General features: G+C 53.6%; 2 protein-coding genes across 5 annotated transcripts; both read right to left on the bottom strand.

Annotated features, from left to right (window-relative positions):
* Positions 1 to 4,679: 4,679 nt before the first annotated feature.
* SPEF1 (sperm flagellar 1) lies at positions 4,680 to 10,763 on the bottom strand. 4 transcript variants are annotated; one of them, XM_070381283.1, is made up of 8 exons: positions 7,977 to 10,763; positions 6,815 to 6,926; positions 6,310 to 6,466; positions 6,092 to 6,131; positions 5,884 to 5,944; positions 5,551 to 5,674; positions 5,349 to 5,452; positions 4,680 to 5,116 (listed from the first exon to the last, which is right to left on the bottom strand). In XM_070381283.1, the coding sequence occupies exons 1-8, from the start codon at positions 8,083 to 8,085 to the stop codon at positions 4,792 to 4,794; spliced, it is 1,032 nt and encodes a 343-aa protein (XP_070237384.1). In that variant the 5' UTR covers positions 8,086 to 10,763; the 3' UTR covers positions 4,680 to 4,791. The 4 variants fall into 4 exon arrangements, with proteins under 4 accessions (XP_070237384.1, XP_070237385.1, XP_070237386.1 ...); XM_070381284.1 differs by having other exon boundaries at positions 4,680 to 4,923; XM_070381285.1 differs by having other exon boundaries at positions 4,799 to 4,923; positions 5,359 to 5,452.
* A 140-nt stretch (positions 10,764 to 10,903) lies between these two features.
* On the bottom strand, positions 10,904 to 13,850 carry CENPB (centromere protein B). The gene has a single exon (XM_005893978.3). It carries the CDS (start codon positions 13,537 to 13,539, stop codon positions 11,725 to 11,727), a length of 1,815 nt encoding a protein of 604 aa, XP_005894040.3. The 5' UTR covers positions 13,540 to 13,850; the 3' UTR covers positions 10,904 to 11,724.
* Between the last annotated feature and the right edge of the window lie 1,558 nt (positions 13,851 to 15,408).

Here is a 15,408-nt window from a genome sequence, read left to right as displayed (position 1 = left end):
TCCCCCGCCCATTGGTCGACGGGGGGTGGGGTGGGGCGAGGGTGCTTCGGACCAATAAGCGGGCGCCAGAGAACCGCCAACGGGCGATGCGCCTCTGCGTCAGGAGGCCCTGCGGCTGCGCTGTAAGAGTCCCCGCCCCAGGGCCTGAGAAGTTCTCGCGATGAAGTTAGCCCTCGAGCTCGCTGTAGCCAATAAACCGGAATCGCTCAGAAGCCAGAGAAGGAAGAAGCAACTTTGAATGGGCTCAACGCGCGTCCACTCTCAGCGCTGGGGTTTGCACTTTCCATATCTCCGCCCAATTTGGAAGGGGCGTCCCTCGGGTTCTGCCCCCTGGAGCGGCCGTAAGGTGGGGCTCAGAGCTAGGTGGGGCACTTGAAGGTTGCCTTTTCCCCTAGGCTTCCTAGTCCGCCTGGCCGTTGATACGGGTATCGCTAGGTCCTGTCCTGGAGCGGAAGAACCCTCCATTCTGGCTCTGCGATCTCTGGTTTCGGCATCTTCCTCTTCCGTTTCATCTCCCTGCCTCGGAGGAAATGCCCCCTTGAGGATCTGAGAGACATCCTGGGCGCCTGGCTGGCCCTGAAATGCATCAGAACAAAGAAGGCCCCACGGGGTGGAGGTTGGGAGAACCTCTGCAGGCGCCTCCGGGGACCACAGCCTCTGCTGTCTCTATGGAGGCAGTCGCAATGTCAGAAGGATCCGCCTAGCTCTGCGTCCCAGGGTGCGCACCTGCACAGAGCCTTCGGAGCAAAAACGTAGCCCTCGGATCTTTAAGGGTTCTAGCCACTGCTCCACCTACAGGTCCTTGAACAAACAACACCCCCCTCCCCATTTCGGTGGCTGGAACAGGGTCCCTAAAGTACCCGAGGGGATTGAACCCTTCTAACAACATAACTAGGAGAGATGGTATGGGCGGCTGAAGGCCAGCTTTTCAGAAAGACCGCGGTCACTGCCTCTGGGGAGCCTCCAAGGCTCCTACCCTCTGCTGGATCCCTGTGACCCCTAATCTTCTGGTCTCTGGTTAACACACTGTTGACAGGTCTTCCTGAGCTATCGTTTACAGTGAATCCTACCCTGCTCCAAACCGCTCTGTGCTCCGGGAGTGTCCAGAAAAACCTCAAACTTCTTAGCATCATTTTGGGTGAAACGTGAACACTCTGGTGTTTGAGATGACCGATCATCGGGAGATTTCCACTGATCTCAGCCCATTCACTCTTGCCAGATGCTTTCTCTTTACCCAACCCCACCAGTCCACGTACCCCACTTGTCCCCTCCTCAGTTGCAGTCCTGTGTCTATTCAAGGTGGCAGACGATGTGCCCAGAGTAAGCTATAGATGTATTTTGTTTAGTCCATATGGGTTTTAAAAAAATTCTAATTCAGACTTCCCTGGTAGTCCAGTGGTTAAGAACCCACCTGCCAATGCAGGGGACACAGTTCGATTCCTGGTCTGGGAAGATTCCACATGCCTCAAGGCACCTGAGCCTGGGCCACAACTACTGAGCTTGGGTGCTGCAACTTCTGAAGCCCCCACACCTAGAGTCCGTGCTGCTCCGCAACAACAGAAGCCACTGCAGTGAGAAACCCTTGCACCACTAGTAGCCCCTGCTCAAGGCAACTAAAAGCCTACACACAGCAGGGAAGACCCAATGCAGCCAGACATTAATTAATTAAAAAAAACTAAACTCTTGAAAAAAAAGTTTCTTCCTCCTTTGCTTCCTCTTATTGATTGAACAACATGGATTCAATTCTAGCCTGGCACCAAAGGCTGACACCCCAATTTACCATAGTCCTCACCAGTCCTTATTTTCTGACATTTATTTTACCTCTGGGTCTATGCAGACATCTGAATTTATGATCCCCTCCTTATACTACCTTCCCTCCTCTCATAGGCAAAACTACCCTCCCTTCAAGACCAGGTTAAGGCCTTCCTCTTTTATATTTTTCTAGTCAACTTCTCAAAATCATCCCTGGTATGGACTCTTTCAGACATACAGACTAACAACTAACTGTATTATTTCTTTTCTTTTCTTTCTTTTGGGACTTTTAATTGTCCCCTCCTTTCAACAACTATTTACTAAGTGTAGGTGACGAGCAAGTTACTGTGCAAGGCTCTGGAATTAAAGGCACTTACAGTTTAGGGTGGGAGATAAAAGACAAAAAGAACTGTGATCTCCTGTCCCTGACAAACATTCCTCCCATTCCCAGGCACTGGGCAGTCTGGCTAACTGGCCAGTTGGGAGGACCTGCAGTACAGAGCTTTCCATGCCTGGGGATATTATAGGCTCCCAGGGAAGGCCCCAAAGCCACAGTGCAAGTGCAGATGGTTTCAGAAAGCCTCCAGGAGGAAATGAGACTCTTCATGCCAGGAAGAAGTCAGGGTAGAAGGTACCCAACTGCCCCCCCTCAAAGTCCAACAGCCTGTGTACCAAGAATAGGGTGAGCCAGCAAGGGAGGATTTATGAGCAACTCCAGGTTAGGAGAACAGATTGAGCATATGTAAAGCATCCACTCCAGCTTCAAACACATGGTTTTCTGGACTCCGTTATTATTATTATTTTTTCCTTTTTCTTCTTTTTTTGGCTGTACAGCCCAGCTTGTGGGATCTTGGTTCCCCCAAGCAGGGGCTGAAGATGCACCCTTTCAGTGAAAACCTGGAGTCCTAACCACGGGGCTGCCAGGGAGTTCCCTGGACTTCATTCTTTTTAATAAAAATTAAACAATTATAACCTCATTGGAAAACTGCTTGGCAGTATCTAATAGAGCTGATAAATGCCAACCCTGTGACCCAGCAATTCCACTCTTAGTTACACATCAAAAGACATGTATGCAAATCTTTGTGGCAGCATCATTTGTAATAGCCCCCAACTGGAAACCACTCAGGTGTCCATCAACAATAGAATAAATCTGCTTTCTCTCAGAAATAACACTATTCTAGACTTTATCCTTTCATTGTTTCTTCATCTTCATGGTCACAAGCTTCTAAATAGCTCCATTATCTCTGCCTCTTGATTTTCACACCTGTGTACCTCTCCCCTTGAAAGTGGGCAGGACTTAATGAATTATTTATTTATTTTGCCACCTCGGATCTTAGCTGCAGGCAATAGGATCTTTGTTGCAGAGTACGGGCTCTCTAGTTGTGGCACCCAGGCTTAGTTGCTCCGCAGCATGTGGGCTCCTTCCCTGACCAGGGATTGAACCTGAGTTCCATGCATTGCAAAGTGGATTCTTAACCACTGGACCACCAGGGAAGTCCCTGTCTAATGACTTTTAATAAATGGAATACCACAAATGTGATGGATGTCACTTCTGCAATTACATTAGATAAGATTATAACTTCCATCTTGCTAATAGACTCCATTAACTCCCTTGCTGGCTTTGAAGTAAGCTATCATACTGGAGATGGTCACATGGCAAGGAAATGAGGGCAGCCACCAGTCAATAGCCAGCAAAAAACAAACCCTCAGTCCTTCAGCCCACAAAGAACTTAACTGTCAACAACCAAGTGAACTCAGAAGTCAATCTTTTCCCCAGTTTTCAGACGAGACCATAGCTCTGGCCAATACTTTGACCACAGCCTTGTGAGAAACCCCGAACCAGAGGATCCAACTAAGCCATGCCTGGACTATTCACTCACAGAAAATATGAGGTAATAAATATGTGCTGTTCAAGTCACTAAGTTTGTAATAGAGAATTAATAGGAGTTCTTTTCAGTTCTGCTATTACAAGGAGTGTTGCTATGAACATCGCAGTACATGTGTCACAAAACACAGGAACTTAAGTTTACCCTGGATATGCTGAATATGTTGGAGAAGACTCTTGAGAGTCCCTTGGACTGCAAGAAGATCAAACCAGTCAATCCTAAAGGAAATCAACCCTGAATATTCATTGGGAAGACTGATGCTGAAGCTGAAGCTCCAATACTTTGGCTATTGGAAGAACTGACTCACTGGAAAAGACCCTGATGCTGGGAAAGATTGAAGGCAGGAGGAAAAGGGGATGACAGAGGATGAGAGGTTGGATGGCATCACCGACTTGATGGACATGAGTTTGAGCAAGCTCCAGGAGTAATGGATGGACAGGGAGGCCTGGCGTGCTGCAGTCCATGGGGTCACAAAGAGTCGGACACGACTGAGCAACTGAACTGAAGTGATGCTGAATATATGCCTAGTAATAGAATTGTGGGGTCTCAGGATATTCAAATGTTCAATGTTACTGGCAGTGTAATGATCAAAGTTAAGGTCACACCAAGGCCATGGTATCTTGGTCAGGGTTGGTCTTGGTCCACAGAACTTGGGGTCAGTCTGTGGGCAGGGTCGGGAGTCATACATATTTAGGGGTGAGACCATAAGTAAGGTTGAGGATGAATCTGAGGCTACATTTGGGAAGAATCTGAAGCCTGGATTTGTGGTTGGGTTTGGGCAATGTTGGAAGACACAGAGTAAGTTTGGGGGTCAGTCTAAGGCCTGACTTAGTTAAGAGTTAGACTTCTAAGAGTTAGAAGTCAGGCAGTCCTAGTGTACAAAACCAACCTCCTACCAAGAAGTGGCCACTGCAGGGTCCAGCTCCCCAAGAGTTGAGACCCAGCCTGGGCCCATAAGGCTCTTTCACTTAAGGGGTAGGGATAACACAAGGGGGACAGGAACTCACTTCCCTCAAAGAAGAGAAAGCAGGTACAGGAAGGATACCATAACTTTAATGGGAACAACTCAGCTCCACATCCCCCAAACATTCTCAACATACGCTGTGGGAGGGGAGGGCAGCTGGAAGGCACAGTCTATGGCTGAGCTCACACCTCACCCCTTCCTCTTCAGCTGCTGTGTTCTCCAGTCTTCAGCTGGGTCCCAGGTGAGTGCCCAGGATGGGCAAGGAAGCCCCTCAGCTGTCTCGGACAGCCTCCCCTTTGACCCATGGTACAGAGAACTAGCCTGGATGGAGACACTGCTGTCACCAGAGCTGGGTGGGGACCCGGTTCTAAGGGTGTGGACCAGGCTGGGGGACCACCCGCTAAGGCCCAGCACTGGGAGCACCAAGGCAGAGTCCCTGGTGTCAAGCACTGATTTGGGATGCACGCCAGGTCTCTGCATGTGGCTTCTGGGTTCTGGAAAGCGGTCCATTCTCCTGACCCAGATGGAGTGGAAGGAGTGGCTCAGTTCCTGGGCTCCGCTTGGAGGGTTCCTGTCCCACTGCCCCCCGTCCTTGCTCACTCACACCCCAAGGGGGCGCTTGTGTCCCAGGAGGCTCACTGGAGCAGCTGGCTCCGCCCGCCCATTAGTCTGCCCTTCGAGGTGGGTGCGTGCGTCACTTGCGACTTCTGGGCTCTGGCGGATAAGGGGGCGTCTCCCAGGCTCACCGCTGCTTACGCTCTGCCTGCTGGAGCCTCCGGGAGAGGTCTTCTATGCGCACGTTCTTGAGCTGGAGCAAGTGCTCCAAGCGTCTCACCTTCATCTGCAGGACCTAGGCCAAGCCACACAGAAGTCGAGTCCAGTGGCCTGCTGCCGCCTGCCCATCTTCCCAGGCCTCAATTCCCGGGCTCCCTCCCAGTGCGCCTTCACCTGCACGGTCTCCTGTGAGGCCAACAGCTCCTGCTCCTTTTCAGCGATCTGGAGGATGAAGCTCGGGTTGCTCTGCAATGCCTGGCTGTCCCCTGGAGGCCGGGGCACAGGCAGTCGGCCCTCCCTGGGGTGAGATGCAGCTTAGCTGAGGCTTGGATCTCAGACCCCACCATCACCCTTTCAGTGTACCTCGACCAAGCCTTCCCTCCCTCCCACTGTCCCTGAAATCCCTCCATCCCTGACTTCCCTACCTTTCCAGATGCAACCCTCACCCTCACCTCCCAGGTAGAGAGTATCAGGCTTGGTAAAGTCAGGAGCTCCCAGCTTCCTTACCTGAGTTGCCCCCGTCCCTGGGGGTCTGGGACACCTTCCCCTCGGGCCTTCTGGGACAAACCTGAGACAAGGCAAGTATAGGAATAACCCTGAAGGAGTCCTATTTTCCTGTCTTCCCCCTCCCCATAGTCCCACCCCTTCCCCCGCAGGAAGGATGGACAGGAGAAAAGCTCTTCCTGGAAGGGAAGGCAAATAAAGGCTACCTTACCCACATCCATGTAGTCAGTGCCATCCTGGGGAGCCAGCTCCTGTAAGAACCGCCCAGAGTCTGCAGTGAGCTTAGGCTGCCCACTCCCAAGGACATCCCTCTCGCTGTGGGCTCCCTTTAGACAGGCACCCTTCTCCCACACTTGTCACTGAGGCAGAGCTTTCTGCTGCCTGGAAAACTCCCCTAGAACAGTGCAAGAAGCTGGAGTAGGGAGGAACCTGTAAGGAGCCGATGCCCTGCTTCCTACGTCTCTGACGCTCCTCTAGGCGCTGCCTCAGTGGAATGAGCACCAGCTCCACCACACCTGGGGCACACTGTGCTATCTTGCGCATCACGTCCTCTGGTACAGAGAAGTTCAGTTTGTTCAGCACTTTCCTGGGGGTAGACACAGGGATGGTGGACTGATTCCTGGGTGGATGAAGTGAGGGGTAGGGGGAAGGAAGGAGATGCAGCAGTGGTAGCCCTTCCATGCACAGCCCTGGGGGAATGGAAGGGCACCCAACCTGAGCCCAGAGCATGTATGTCTCGAGGATCCTTGTCACCTCCCCCAAAGAAGAGTCCCTTGATTTTGTAACCAGATAGATTCTGTCTGCATTGTCCTCCCCACCCCAGCCACCAGCCTGGACTGTGGAGACCATAGGAGATGGAAAGGCTGGGCAACCCTTCCTTAGATCCCAGGCTAGGGGCTAGAGATCCCACTAGTGTGCCCAGGTATTCTGTTACCTGTTCAGGTGACTCCAGTTGCTCAGTTTCTGCTGGAGAGAGTTGGCAGGGACATAATTGTGCATCTCCACCATCTTGGGGAAGTAAAACTTGATGACCTCTGCTACCAGGACTGAGGGAGAGGAGGTGGGAGCAGACATGGAAGGTGTAGAGATGGGTAAGTAAGAAGGAAGAGGGAGAAGGAATGGGTGGGGTGGGAGAATCAGGGGTGGCAGAGTGGTGGGGCCAAGAGAAGAGGTAGAGATGTGGAAAGGGGAAGGATAATATGGAGGGGAGTAAGAGACCAAGAACAGTGATCAGCCAGAGACAAATTCTCCAGAGGAGCTTCATCCCTTTGCCATTAACTCAGGGCATCTGAAAACTAAGGTCTCTAGTCCCCTATTAGAGAATGAGTCTCCAAGACAAACCTTCAGGAGCCTGGGGGCTCATCCTAGTAATTGACATAAATACACACACACACACACACACACACACACAATGATACAGAGATGTAGAAACACACACAGACACATAGGGCCATCACCAGAGTCCCAAGAGACAGTTACCAACACACATATACACGGAAACACAAAGTGTCACATATGCATCAATATACATACAGAGAAATGCATACTTCTGTCATTAAAATCCCAGGAGAGGGTCTTCAACACACAGACACCTAAACAATCACAAAGAAACATATGCACACAACACCCCCGTTCTTACATATAGGACAGAACATATCAACTTGCATATGAACAAACACATGCTCAGACTCCCACAAGATATATAAAATTCAGGAATAAGCATGCACACACACACACAGATGCATAAATACACATTTTAGTCATTAAAGTCCAGGGAAGGAGTCACAGACATACACAGACACAATACACCCCACACACATAAAGGATAGAATATGTATACATAAATATGGACACACATATGTTCACATTCCCACAGATGCACACTTCTGCAATTGAAATCTTAGGAGATAGTTGGACACCCCTCTCACTAACCCACACCTAACCCCTCTGCCACAAGCACACAAGCACCAAGAGACATGTATTCACATAGACCCTGTACACACGTACATACAGGACAGAAGGCGTTGACACACAAAGACATACAGGAGACACCCAGGCGTGCGTGCGGACACACTCACACACATTGGAGCACACACCTCCATCACTGAAGTCCCGGGACAGATTTCGCTTGGGCCGGGACAGAGGGATGTTGTCTACCCACAGATACAGTTGGTGCAGTGCTTCCTCATCCACGCTGCCCGCCATTGGCGCCCTCGGAAAGGTCAAGCCGTTCCAGCTGTATAGCGTCCAGGGCCAACCTCACGAGCCCTTAAGACCCTCTTCTCTCGCCACTGCTGTGACCCAGATCCGCCGCTGCGTCTCTAACCCAGACTCGCGTCCCAGCTGGGAGCGGCCATATTGTTTTCTGAAACCATGGCAACCGAAACTGACTCGCCGGGGAGCAGGGGCTTCTGGGAGTTGTAGTTTCCTCCCCTCCCGCTACCTCCTTTCAGGCCTCACTTTGAAAAGGCGGTTTTTCTTCCCCGCCTCCCAAGAAAAACCACCTCTGCCAAATGCTGACCAGACACTGGCCCACTCTGGGAACTGCCGAAGACAACCAGGCCTCCAGAACTCCTGCATCAGTGTCTTCAGAACAAAGATCCCCTTCAGGGTCCTTTAGCAATCAGTCCCAAGTGAAGGCAGCGGCCCAGTGTTGTGTCAGCTTTATCTGGGGGTCCATTGTTAGTCACCAGCTGCTTCACATCTGGACTGTGGAATGCTGTGTGACAGGCCTTGCCAGGTCCCTCCTCAAAGCTCTGTGCTCATAGGGCCATCTCGACACCACTGCCCCTTACACCCCCACCCCCAGTAGTGTCCTGGTGAGGCATTTAACATGTAACCTAGATTCCCAGGGAGAGAACCAGACCTCAAGACCAGTGTCTTGGCAGGTCATTTAAGTCCTTAACCCTATTTCTTTCTTCATGAAATGGATATGGTTCTCATCTATTTGTCCCAAAGGAATAATAGGGAGAATGGGAAGGATATTTACAGATCTGTATTTGGGACTGGTGGAACAGGAGTTAGTTATAAGAACGGGAGCTTCCGCTCCGGTAGACACTTCTACATCGTTCATCTCCAAGAGCTATTCTTCTACAGGTTAGAAACTGAGTCAGTAACCAGTTTCTTTAGGAAAACTGGGCTAGGAATGTCTTAGTAAAGGGACACTTTTAGATCAGCCTGGGGAAGAGAGCTTGCTTCTGTCACAGACTAGTGATTTGGCTTTGGGCACTTTTCTGTACATGTTTTCTCATGGTTTTACCTACCTCATACAGGTTTCTTTTTTAAAGAATATTTTATTTATTTGGACGCGTCGGGTCTTATTTGCAGCATGAAGGATCTTCTATCTTCATTGCGGCAAGCAGGATCTTTAGTTGCAGCATGAAACTTAGTTGCAGCCTGTAGGATCTAGTTCCCTGACCAGGGATCGCATCCAGGGCCCCCTGCACTGAGAGCACAGTCTTAGCCACTGGACCACCAGGGCTTTGTGAGTCCTGGTGGTCCCCTCACAGGAGCTTTGTGAGTATCTAAAGTGTTCAGCACAGAGCCTAGCACACAGCAAGAGCCCTATTCATGTAGACTGGTGTTATCACTAAAGAGATGATCTCAGTTCCAGCAAGAGGCATTCTTGTTGGCAGCAGACAAATGGCAGCATTTGCCTTGTTGGTATTTGAGGCAAGGGACTTGGATTGGCCAGTGGCACCTAGGGAGAAGGCTACTGCTCCCACCCATTTACTCCAGAGCAGGTGAGGGGGTAGACTGGGCTTCTTTGTCTCATCCTCCAGAGCTCAGATGGGGACTAGACGTGGGCCAAGGTGGGGCTGAGAATCTCAGGTGCTTTTTGCTCTCACTTAGTTCTGAAGCCTTCAAGGCCTGGAAGGAATCCCTGAGTGCCAGAGGTGTGGAAGAGGAAGCGTGGAACAGCCCTTCCACCTTCCTGTTTAAAAAGATGATGTGGATAAGTACCCCCCCACCCCCCACATTCCAGGGTGGAGAGAGGAGGAACTGCAACGAGGTGGGGGCAGGGAAACAGAGGGGTGATGTGCCAGCCTCAGGCAAGGTGGGAAAACCGGTTTGGGGCCCAGAGCTGCCAGCCAGCTCAAGCTCAGGCCCTCCCTTCACTGGAACCACTGGGGCTGAGGGCCTCAGTGAGGAAGGGCCTGGGAGGGATGAGAAGAGAAAAGGCAGGTAGGATCAGCAGAGCGGGCTGTCTCACCTGTGGATGGGGGGGCCCTCTAGAGGGTACCACACAGGGAGTGGTTGACATCTTCAGCCTCTTCAGGGTGCAAAGTGTCCCCAGCAACTTCACCTCTACCCTGCCACTGTTTCCAAGGATAGCCACCAGGACTGGAGATGCCAAACACTGAAAGGCGTAGAGGACTCCCCACTTAAGGCACCATACAAGGGATACCCCTGCAACTCCAACCGGGACCACAGGAGCTGCCCCCAACATTCTTTTCTTTCTACCCCTCTCCTGCAAGGATCTTCTTTAATGGGCCTTGATAACCCTAGTTCCCAGGCACCTAGCTTAATTTGGCCCTCCAGGGACTGTTGGCTCCCTCCCTCCTATCCTAGCCAACTGACCCAAAGCTTCTAACCTCTAAGCACTGCAAGGCCCAACTTCCTCAAACCCACCCCCAGGCATTGGTGCATTGAAGATGCCTCCTGCCCCCAAGCCTGTGCTCAGACAGTCATGTCCACCTCTTTGCGACCCTATGGACTGTAGCACGACAGGCTCCTCTGTCCATGGGATTCTCCTGGCAAGAATACTGGAGTGGGGTGCCATTGCCTCCTCCAGGGGATCTTCTCGACCCAGGGATCGAACCCGACTCTCTTAAGTCTCCCACACTTAAGGAGGCAGGCAGATTAGGCAACATTTAAATACAGATGTTGCCCCTCACCCTGGTCAGGGCCTGGGCTATAGCCACTCTCTCAACATTTGTCCCACCAGAGCAAGGATCAAAAGGAACCGGGAAAGGACGTGTCCCCAAGACAGACGCAAGCCCAGACCATGAAGGATGCACCCTTGGCTGTTAAAACGTCTACTCCCACAAAAGGGGGGCAGACAGATTTATTGAATTCAGACTGGGAAAGGAGCAGCTGGATGGCTGGACTCTGGGCCCAGCCCCAGGCCCCCTGCCCAGGATAGGGCCCTGCCAGAGAGGGAGGAGAGGCATGGGGCCTGCAGCTGCCCACAAGGGAAGTGCCCATTATCACTCCTCTGGAGGGCCTCTTGAGAACCTCCAATCTGAAAGAAAATCAAGGGCCAAAGTAACATGGACTGGGCCAGAGGAAGGGATTGGGAAGTGGGGAAGCAGGTTGAGGCAGGCCTAGGAGCCCGTGGTTAGACTGTGCTTCTCAAGGTGGCCTGGGGACAGGGATGTGGGGCTGCCAGCCTTGTGGGGTCCTAGGCTGGACTTTTCTCTGGAGCCCTTCCCAGAATGGCTTTGGGGTCCCCCCCACCACCAGAGACCTGGTGTGGATGGCAGAGGGGAGAGGCACTCTCTGGCCAGGAGCTTCCAGGGTCCACCCCTGGCTGCTACGGTGGCCTAGTCCACTGATGGCACGGTGTGGTAGCACCGGACAGCCCCCATCCTCCCACCTAGTCCCCCGTGCCAGGGGCAACTGGGGGGGAAAGAGGATTCTGAAAAAGAGGCAAAAAGCAGGCAGTGAGGCTGATGCCAGCCCCAGGCCCTGCAGAGGTGACTGGGCCTGTCACAGGGCCAGGAGAATATCACTAAAGGATGTGGGGTTCCCCACTCTGGCTCCATCCACAGCAGCTGCCCAGAGAGTCCTCTGCCCTGGTGCTGCCACATCCAGGTTGGGGGCATGGCTAAGCTCAGTGGCTCAGCTTTGATGTCCAAGACCCCTAACTCCTGCCTGCCTGGCATGGTTCTTTCTGGTCACGTGAACCAGGTCATGTTCCAAGTGGAGGATGTGGCTTTGCACACGATCATCAATGGGGAAGGAGGTGAGGTACCTCTTGACCATAGCAAAGTAAGCCATGGCTTCCCCGAAGCTGGGTACAGGCACCTCATCACCATCCTCCTCATCATCTTCGTCATCTTCATCCTCCTCCTCATCATCTTCCTCTTCTTCCTCACTGTCTGACTCAGAGTCCTCCTCACCTTCCAGGAAGTGGAGGGTAGGGCACTGGGCCTCCTCCTGGGCACCATAACCTCCGAAGCTGCCACCAGCCTCCACTACACCCTGGGCCCAGTCCTCAGCCTCCAAGCCCTCAGAGGAGCTCTCTTCCTCCTCCTCCTCTTCCTCTTCATCACTGTCATCAACATCACCCTCCTCCTCTACCTCCTCTTCCTCCCCGAGCTCCTCTCCTTCCCCTGCTTCCTCCTCCTCCTCCTCCTCACCATCTTCCTCCTCCTCCTCCTCCCCTTCACCCTCCTCTTCCTCTTCTTCCTCCTCCTCCTCCTCCTCCTCCTCTTCCTCTCCCTCACTCTTGAGGGCAGTAGTGATGGTAGCATTAGGGCCACCCCCAAAGCCAGCCTCACGAAAGCAGGCAGCTATGTCCGAAGGTTCCACAGCCTGCCAAGCCGCAGCAACGAAGTGCAGGGCCTCCATGAGGCCCAGCTGCAGGCCTGAGCGATCCTGGCCCTCTAGTGCTGCCATGGCCTTGAGCAGCATAGCCTGGCGGTAGTGGCCCTTCACCTGTTGGACCACTCCACGCTCCAGCGGCTGCACGGTGCCTGGTGGGAAGAAGGCCAGCTGCACATGCCGCAGGCCCGAGGTATCCAGGGACTGGGCAGCCAGGCGGCCAGCCAGCAGCAGGACTCGGCGAGATTCTGCAGCCATGCGGGTGTCCAGGGCCTTCAGGTACTTGGCCAGAGCCTGGGTGGTGACACCACCCTTAGAGTTGGCAGTATAGTCACAGGGCAGGCCAGCTTGGCCTGCACGGGGTTTGGCCGACTTGCCAGCCACAAGTGGGGGCAGCTTCTCGCTACCATCGGCGTTGGCACACAGCAGGACACTCAGGCGCTGGGTGGCCCTGCGTGCCCGACCATCACTGCCACACAGCCCCGCCGCCTGGTCGGGCAGGAAGTCGTACCACAGACTGGTCTCAGTGGCGCTGAACACGTCCTGGGAAGCGTAGCCCTCGGCCACCGACGGTGGCTGCTCCTCCCGAGCGCGCCAGCCGGTGGTACCCCCACCGCTGCCCTCCGAGGGCACTGCGGGAGGGCTGGCGGGCGCCGCTGGGGGCCGGGGGGCAGCGCTGCGCGACCTGGCGCGGGCCACGCCGCTGCAGGACACTACACCGTGGCGCCGGCGGAAGCGGTCCAGCCAGCCGTTGGAGGCAGTGAAATCGTCCATGCCCAGCTCCTCGGCTATACGCAGCGCCTTCTCCTTGAGGATGATGCCCTTGACCGGCAGGCCAGCGGCGCGGATTTGCTGGAACCAGGCGATGAGCAGCCCCTCGAGCTTGTCGTAAGGGGACAGTTTGTTGGTCTTGCGACAGGTGGAGGCTACACCGTACTTGCGCTCCGACGCCAGGATGGCGCGCTTGTTCTTCAGGATGGTGCTCAACGTGGACGGTGGGATGTTGAAGCGCCGCGCGATCTCGCCCTTGCGCAGGTCTGGGTTTTCCTCCACCTCCTGGATGATCCGCGACTTCTCCCGGAACGTCAGCTGCCGCCGCTTGGGGCCCATCCCGGCGCGCCCCCCGCCCCGGGGCCCGGCGCCACCGCCGCCACCCCGGGGCGGGGGGCCCGGGCCCGCGGCGGGGGGCACCTGGCGGCCTCTCCCGCGCGCCCCGCCCGAGACAAAGCGGCTCGCGGGGCGGCGGGCGGGGCAGCGACCCGGCCGGGCCGGGGGCACCTTCGGGGGCGCCGGCGGGCGCGGCGCCGGGCGGTGGGCGGCAGGAGGCAGGCGCGGGCGCGGGCGCGGGCGGGCGGCGCGGGAGCTGAAGACAGGAAGTGTCGCGGCGCGGGGAGCGGGGAGCCGGGAGCGCGGCGAGCAGGGCGGAGCGGGCGGAGCGGGATCTCGCGGGAAGCGCGGGGACGCCGGGCACCGCCTCCAGCCCTCCGCGCCCACCCTTCTCCCGGCCGCCCGGGACAGACCGCGCGGGGGCGCTTCGGCCTGCCGGAAAGGCCAGCGCTGTGGCGTCTGGTGACCCATTGGCTGCGGTGAGGGCTGCGGCTGTGTGCCCGGCCTTTGCGCCGGGTGGGCAGAGATTTGCAGCTTACAAAGAATAACAACTGTGTTTTGTCTTTTTTATCTTATTAAGGTAGAAATAGCCCGCCTTGTTGTTGTTGTTGTTGTTTTTCCCCCCGGAAACTGAAAAATAATGGAAACTAAAAAAGCACCTTTCATCCCAACACCTGGAAAGATGCACAGCTCACGGTTGGATACATTTTCTTCCAGTCTTATCTCTAGGCGCATGTAGTTTGCTTTTAAAAAATTTATCGCATAAAACGAATCAGACGGTATAGGCATATATTGGCATCTCCTGTTGCTTTTTTGTTGTTCAGTCATTGAGTCGCTCAGCCCTTTGCGACCGCATGGACTGCAGCACACCAGGCTTCTCTGTCCTTCACTGTCTCCCCAAGTTTGCGCAAACTTAGGTCCATCGAGTCGGTGATGCCATCCAACCATCTCCTCCTCTGTCTTCCCCTGTTCCTGCCTTCAGTCTTTCCCAGCATCAGGGTCTTTTCCAATGAGTCAGCTCTATGCTTGCATCAGGTAGCCAAAGTATTGGAGCTTCAGATATGGCATCATTCATTTAACTTCCAATGAATATTCAGGGTTGATTTCCTTTAGGATTGACTGGTTTGATCTCCTTGCAGTCCAAGGGACTCTAAAGAGTCTTCTCCAAGGCCACCATACCAAAGCATCAGTTCTTTTGCACTCACCCTTCTTTATGGTCCAACTGTCACATCTGTGCATGACTACTGGAAAAAACCATAGCTTTGACTATACAGACCTTTGTCAGCGAAGTCTCTGCTTTTTAAGACACTTAAAGAGTCTTTGTCTCTGCTTTTTAATACACTGTCTAGGGGGGCTAGGGTTTGTCATAGCTTTCCTTCCAAGGAGCAAGTGTCTTAATTTCACGGCTGCAGTCACCATCTGCAGTGATTTTGGAGCCCAAAAAAATAAAGTCTGTCACTGTTCCACTGTTACCCCATTCATTTGCCATGAAGTGATGGGACCGATGCCATGATTTTTTTTTTTTTGAATGTTGAGTGTTAAGCCAGCTTTTTCACTCTCCTTTTATACCTTCATCAAGAGCCTCTTTAGTTCCTCTTCGCTTTCTGCCATAAGGGTAGTGTCATCTGCATATCTGAGGTTATTGATATTTCTCCCAGAAATCTTGATTCCAGCTTGTGCTTCATCCAGCCTGACATTTCGCATCATGTACTCTGCATATAATTTATATAAGCAGGGTGACAATATTCAGCCTTGATGAACTCCTTGCCCAATTTTGAACCAGTCCATTGTTCCATGTCCGGGTCTAACTTGCTACTTGACCTGCATACAGGTTTCTCAGGAAGCAGGTAAGATGGTCTGGTATTCCCATCT

Source organism: Bos mutus, chromosome 13 (assembly GCF_027580195.1).
Source record: "Bos mutus isolate GX-2022 chromosome 13, NWIPB_WYAK_1.1, whole genome shotgun sequence".
NCBI classification, from domain to species: domain Eukaryota; kingdom Metazoa; phylum Chordata; class Mammalia; order Artiodactyla; family Bovidae; genus Bos; species Bos mutus.
Note: the sequence above shows the minus strand (reverse complement) of the source record. Positions and strands in the feature narration are given on the sequence as shown.

Excerpts from the sequence above, each read along its gene's own strand:
- SPEF1 (XM_070381283.1), bottom strand. The coding sequence starts at position 8,085 with ATGGCGGGCAGCGTGGATGAGGAAGCACTGCACCAACTGTATCTGTGG. Across the intron at positions 6,132-6,309 it reads AGGGCATCGGCTCCTTACAG|GAGCTGGCTCCCCAGGATGG; the intron begins GTTCCTCCCTAC and ends CGGTTCTTACAG. Across the intron at positions 5,453-5,550 it reads CCTCACAGGAGACCGTGCAG|GTCCTGCAGATGAAGGTGAG; the intron begins GTGAAGGCGCAC and ends GGCTTGGCCTAG.
- CENPB (XM_005893978.3), bottom strand. The coding sequence starts at position 13,539 with ATGGGCCCCAAGCGGCGGCAGCTGACGTTCCGGGAGAAGTCGCGGATC.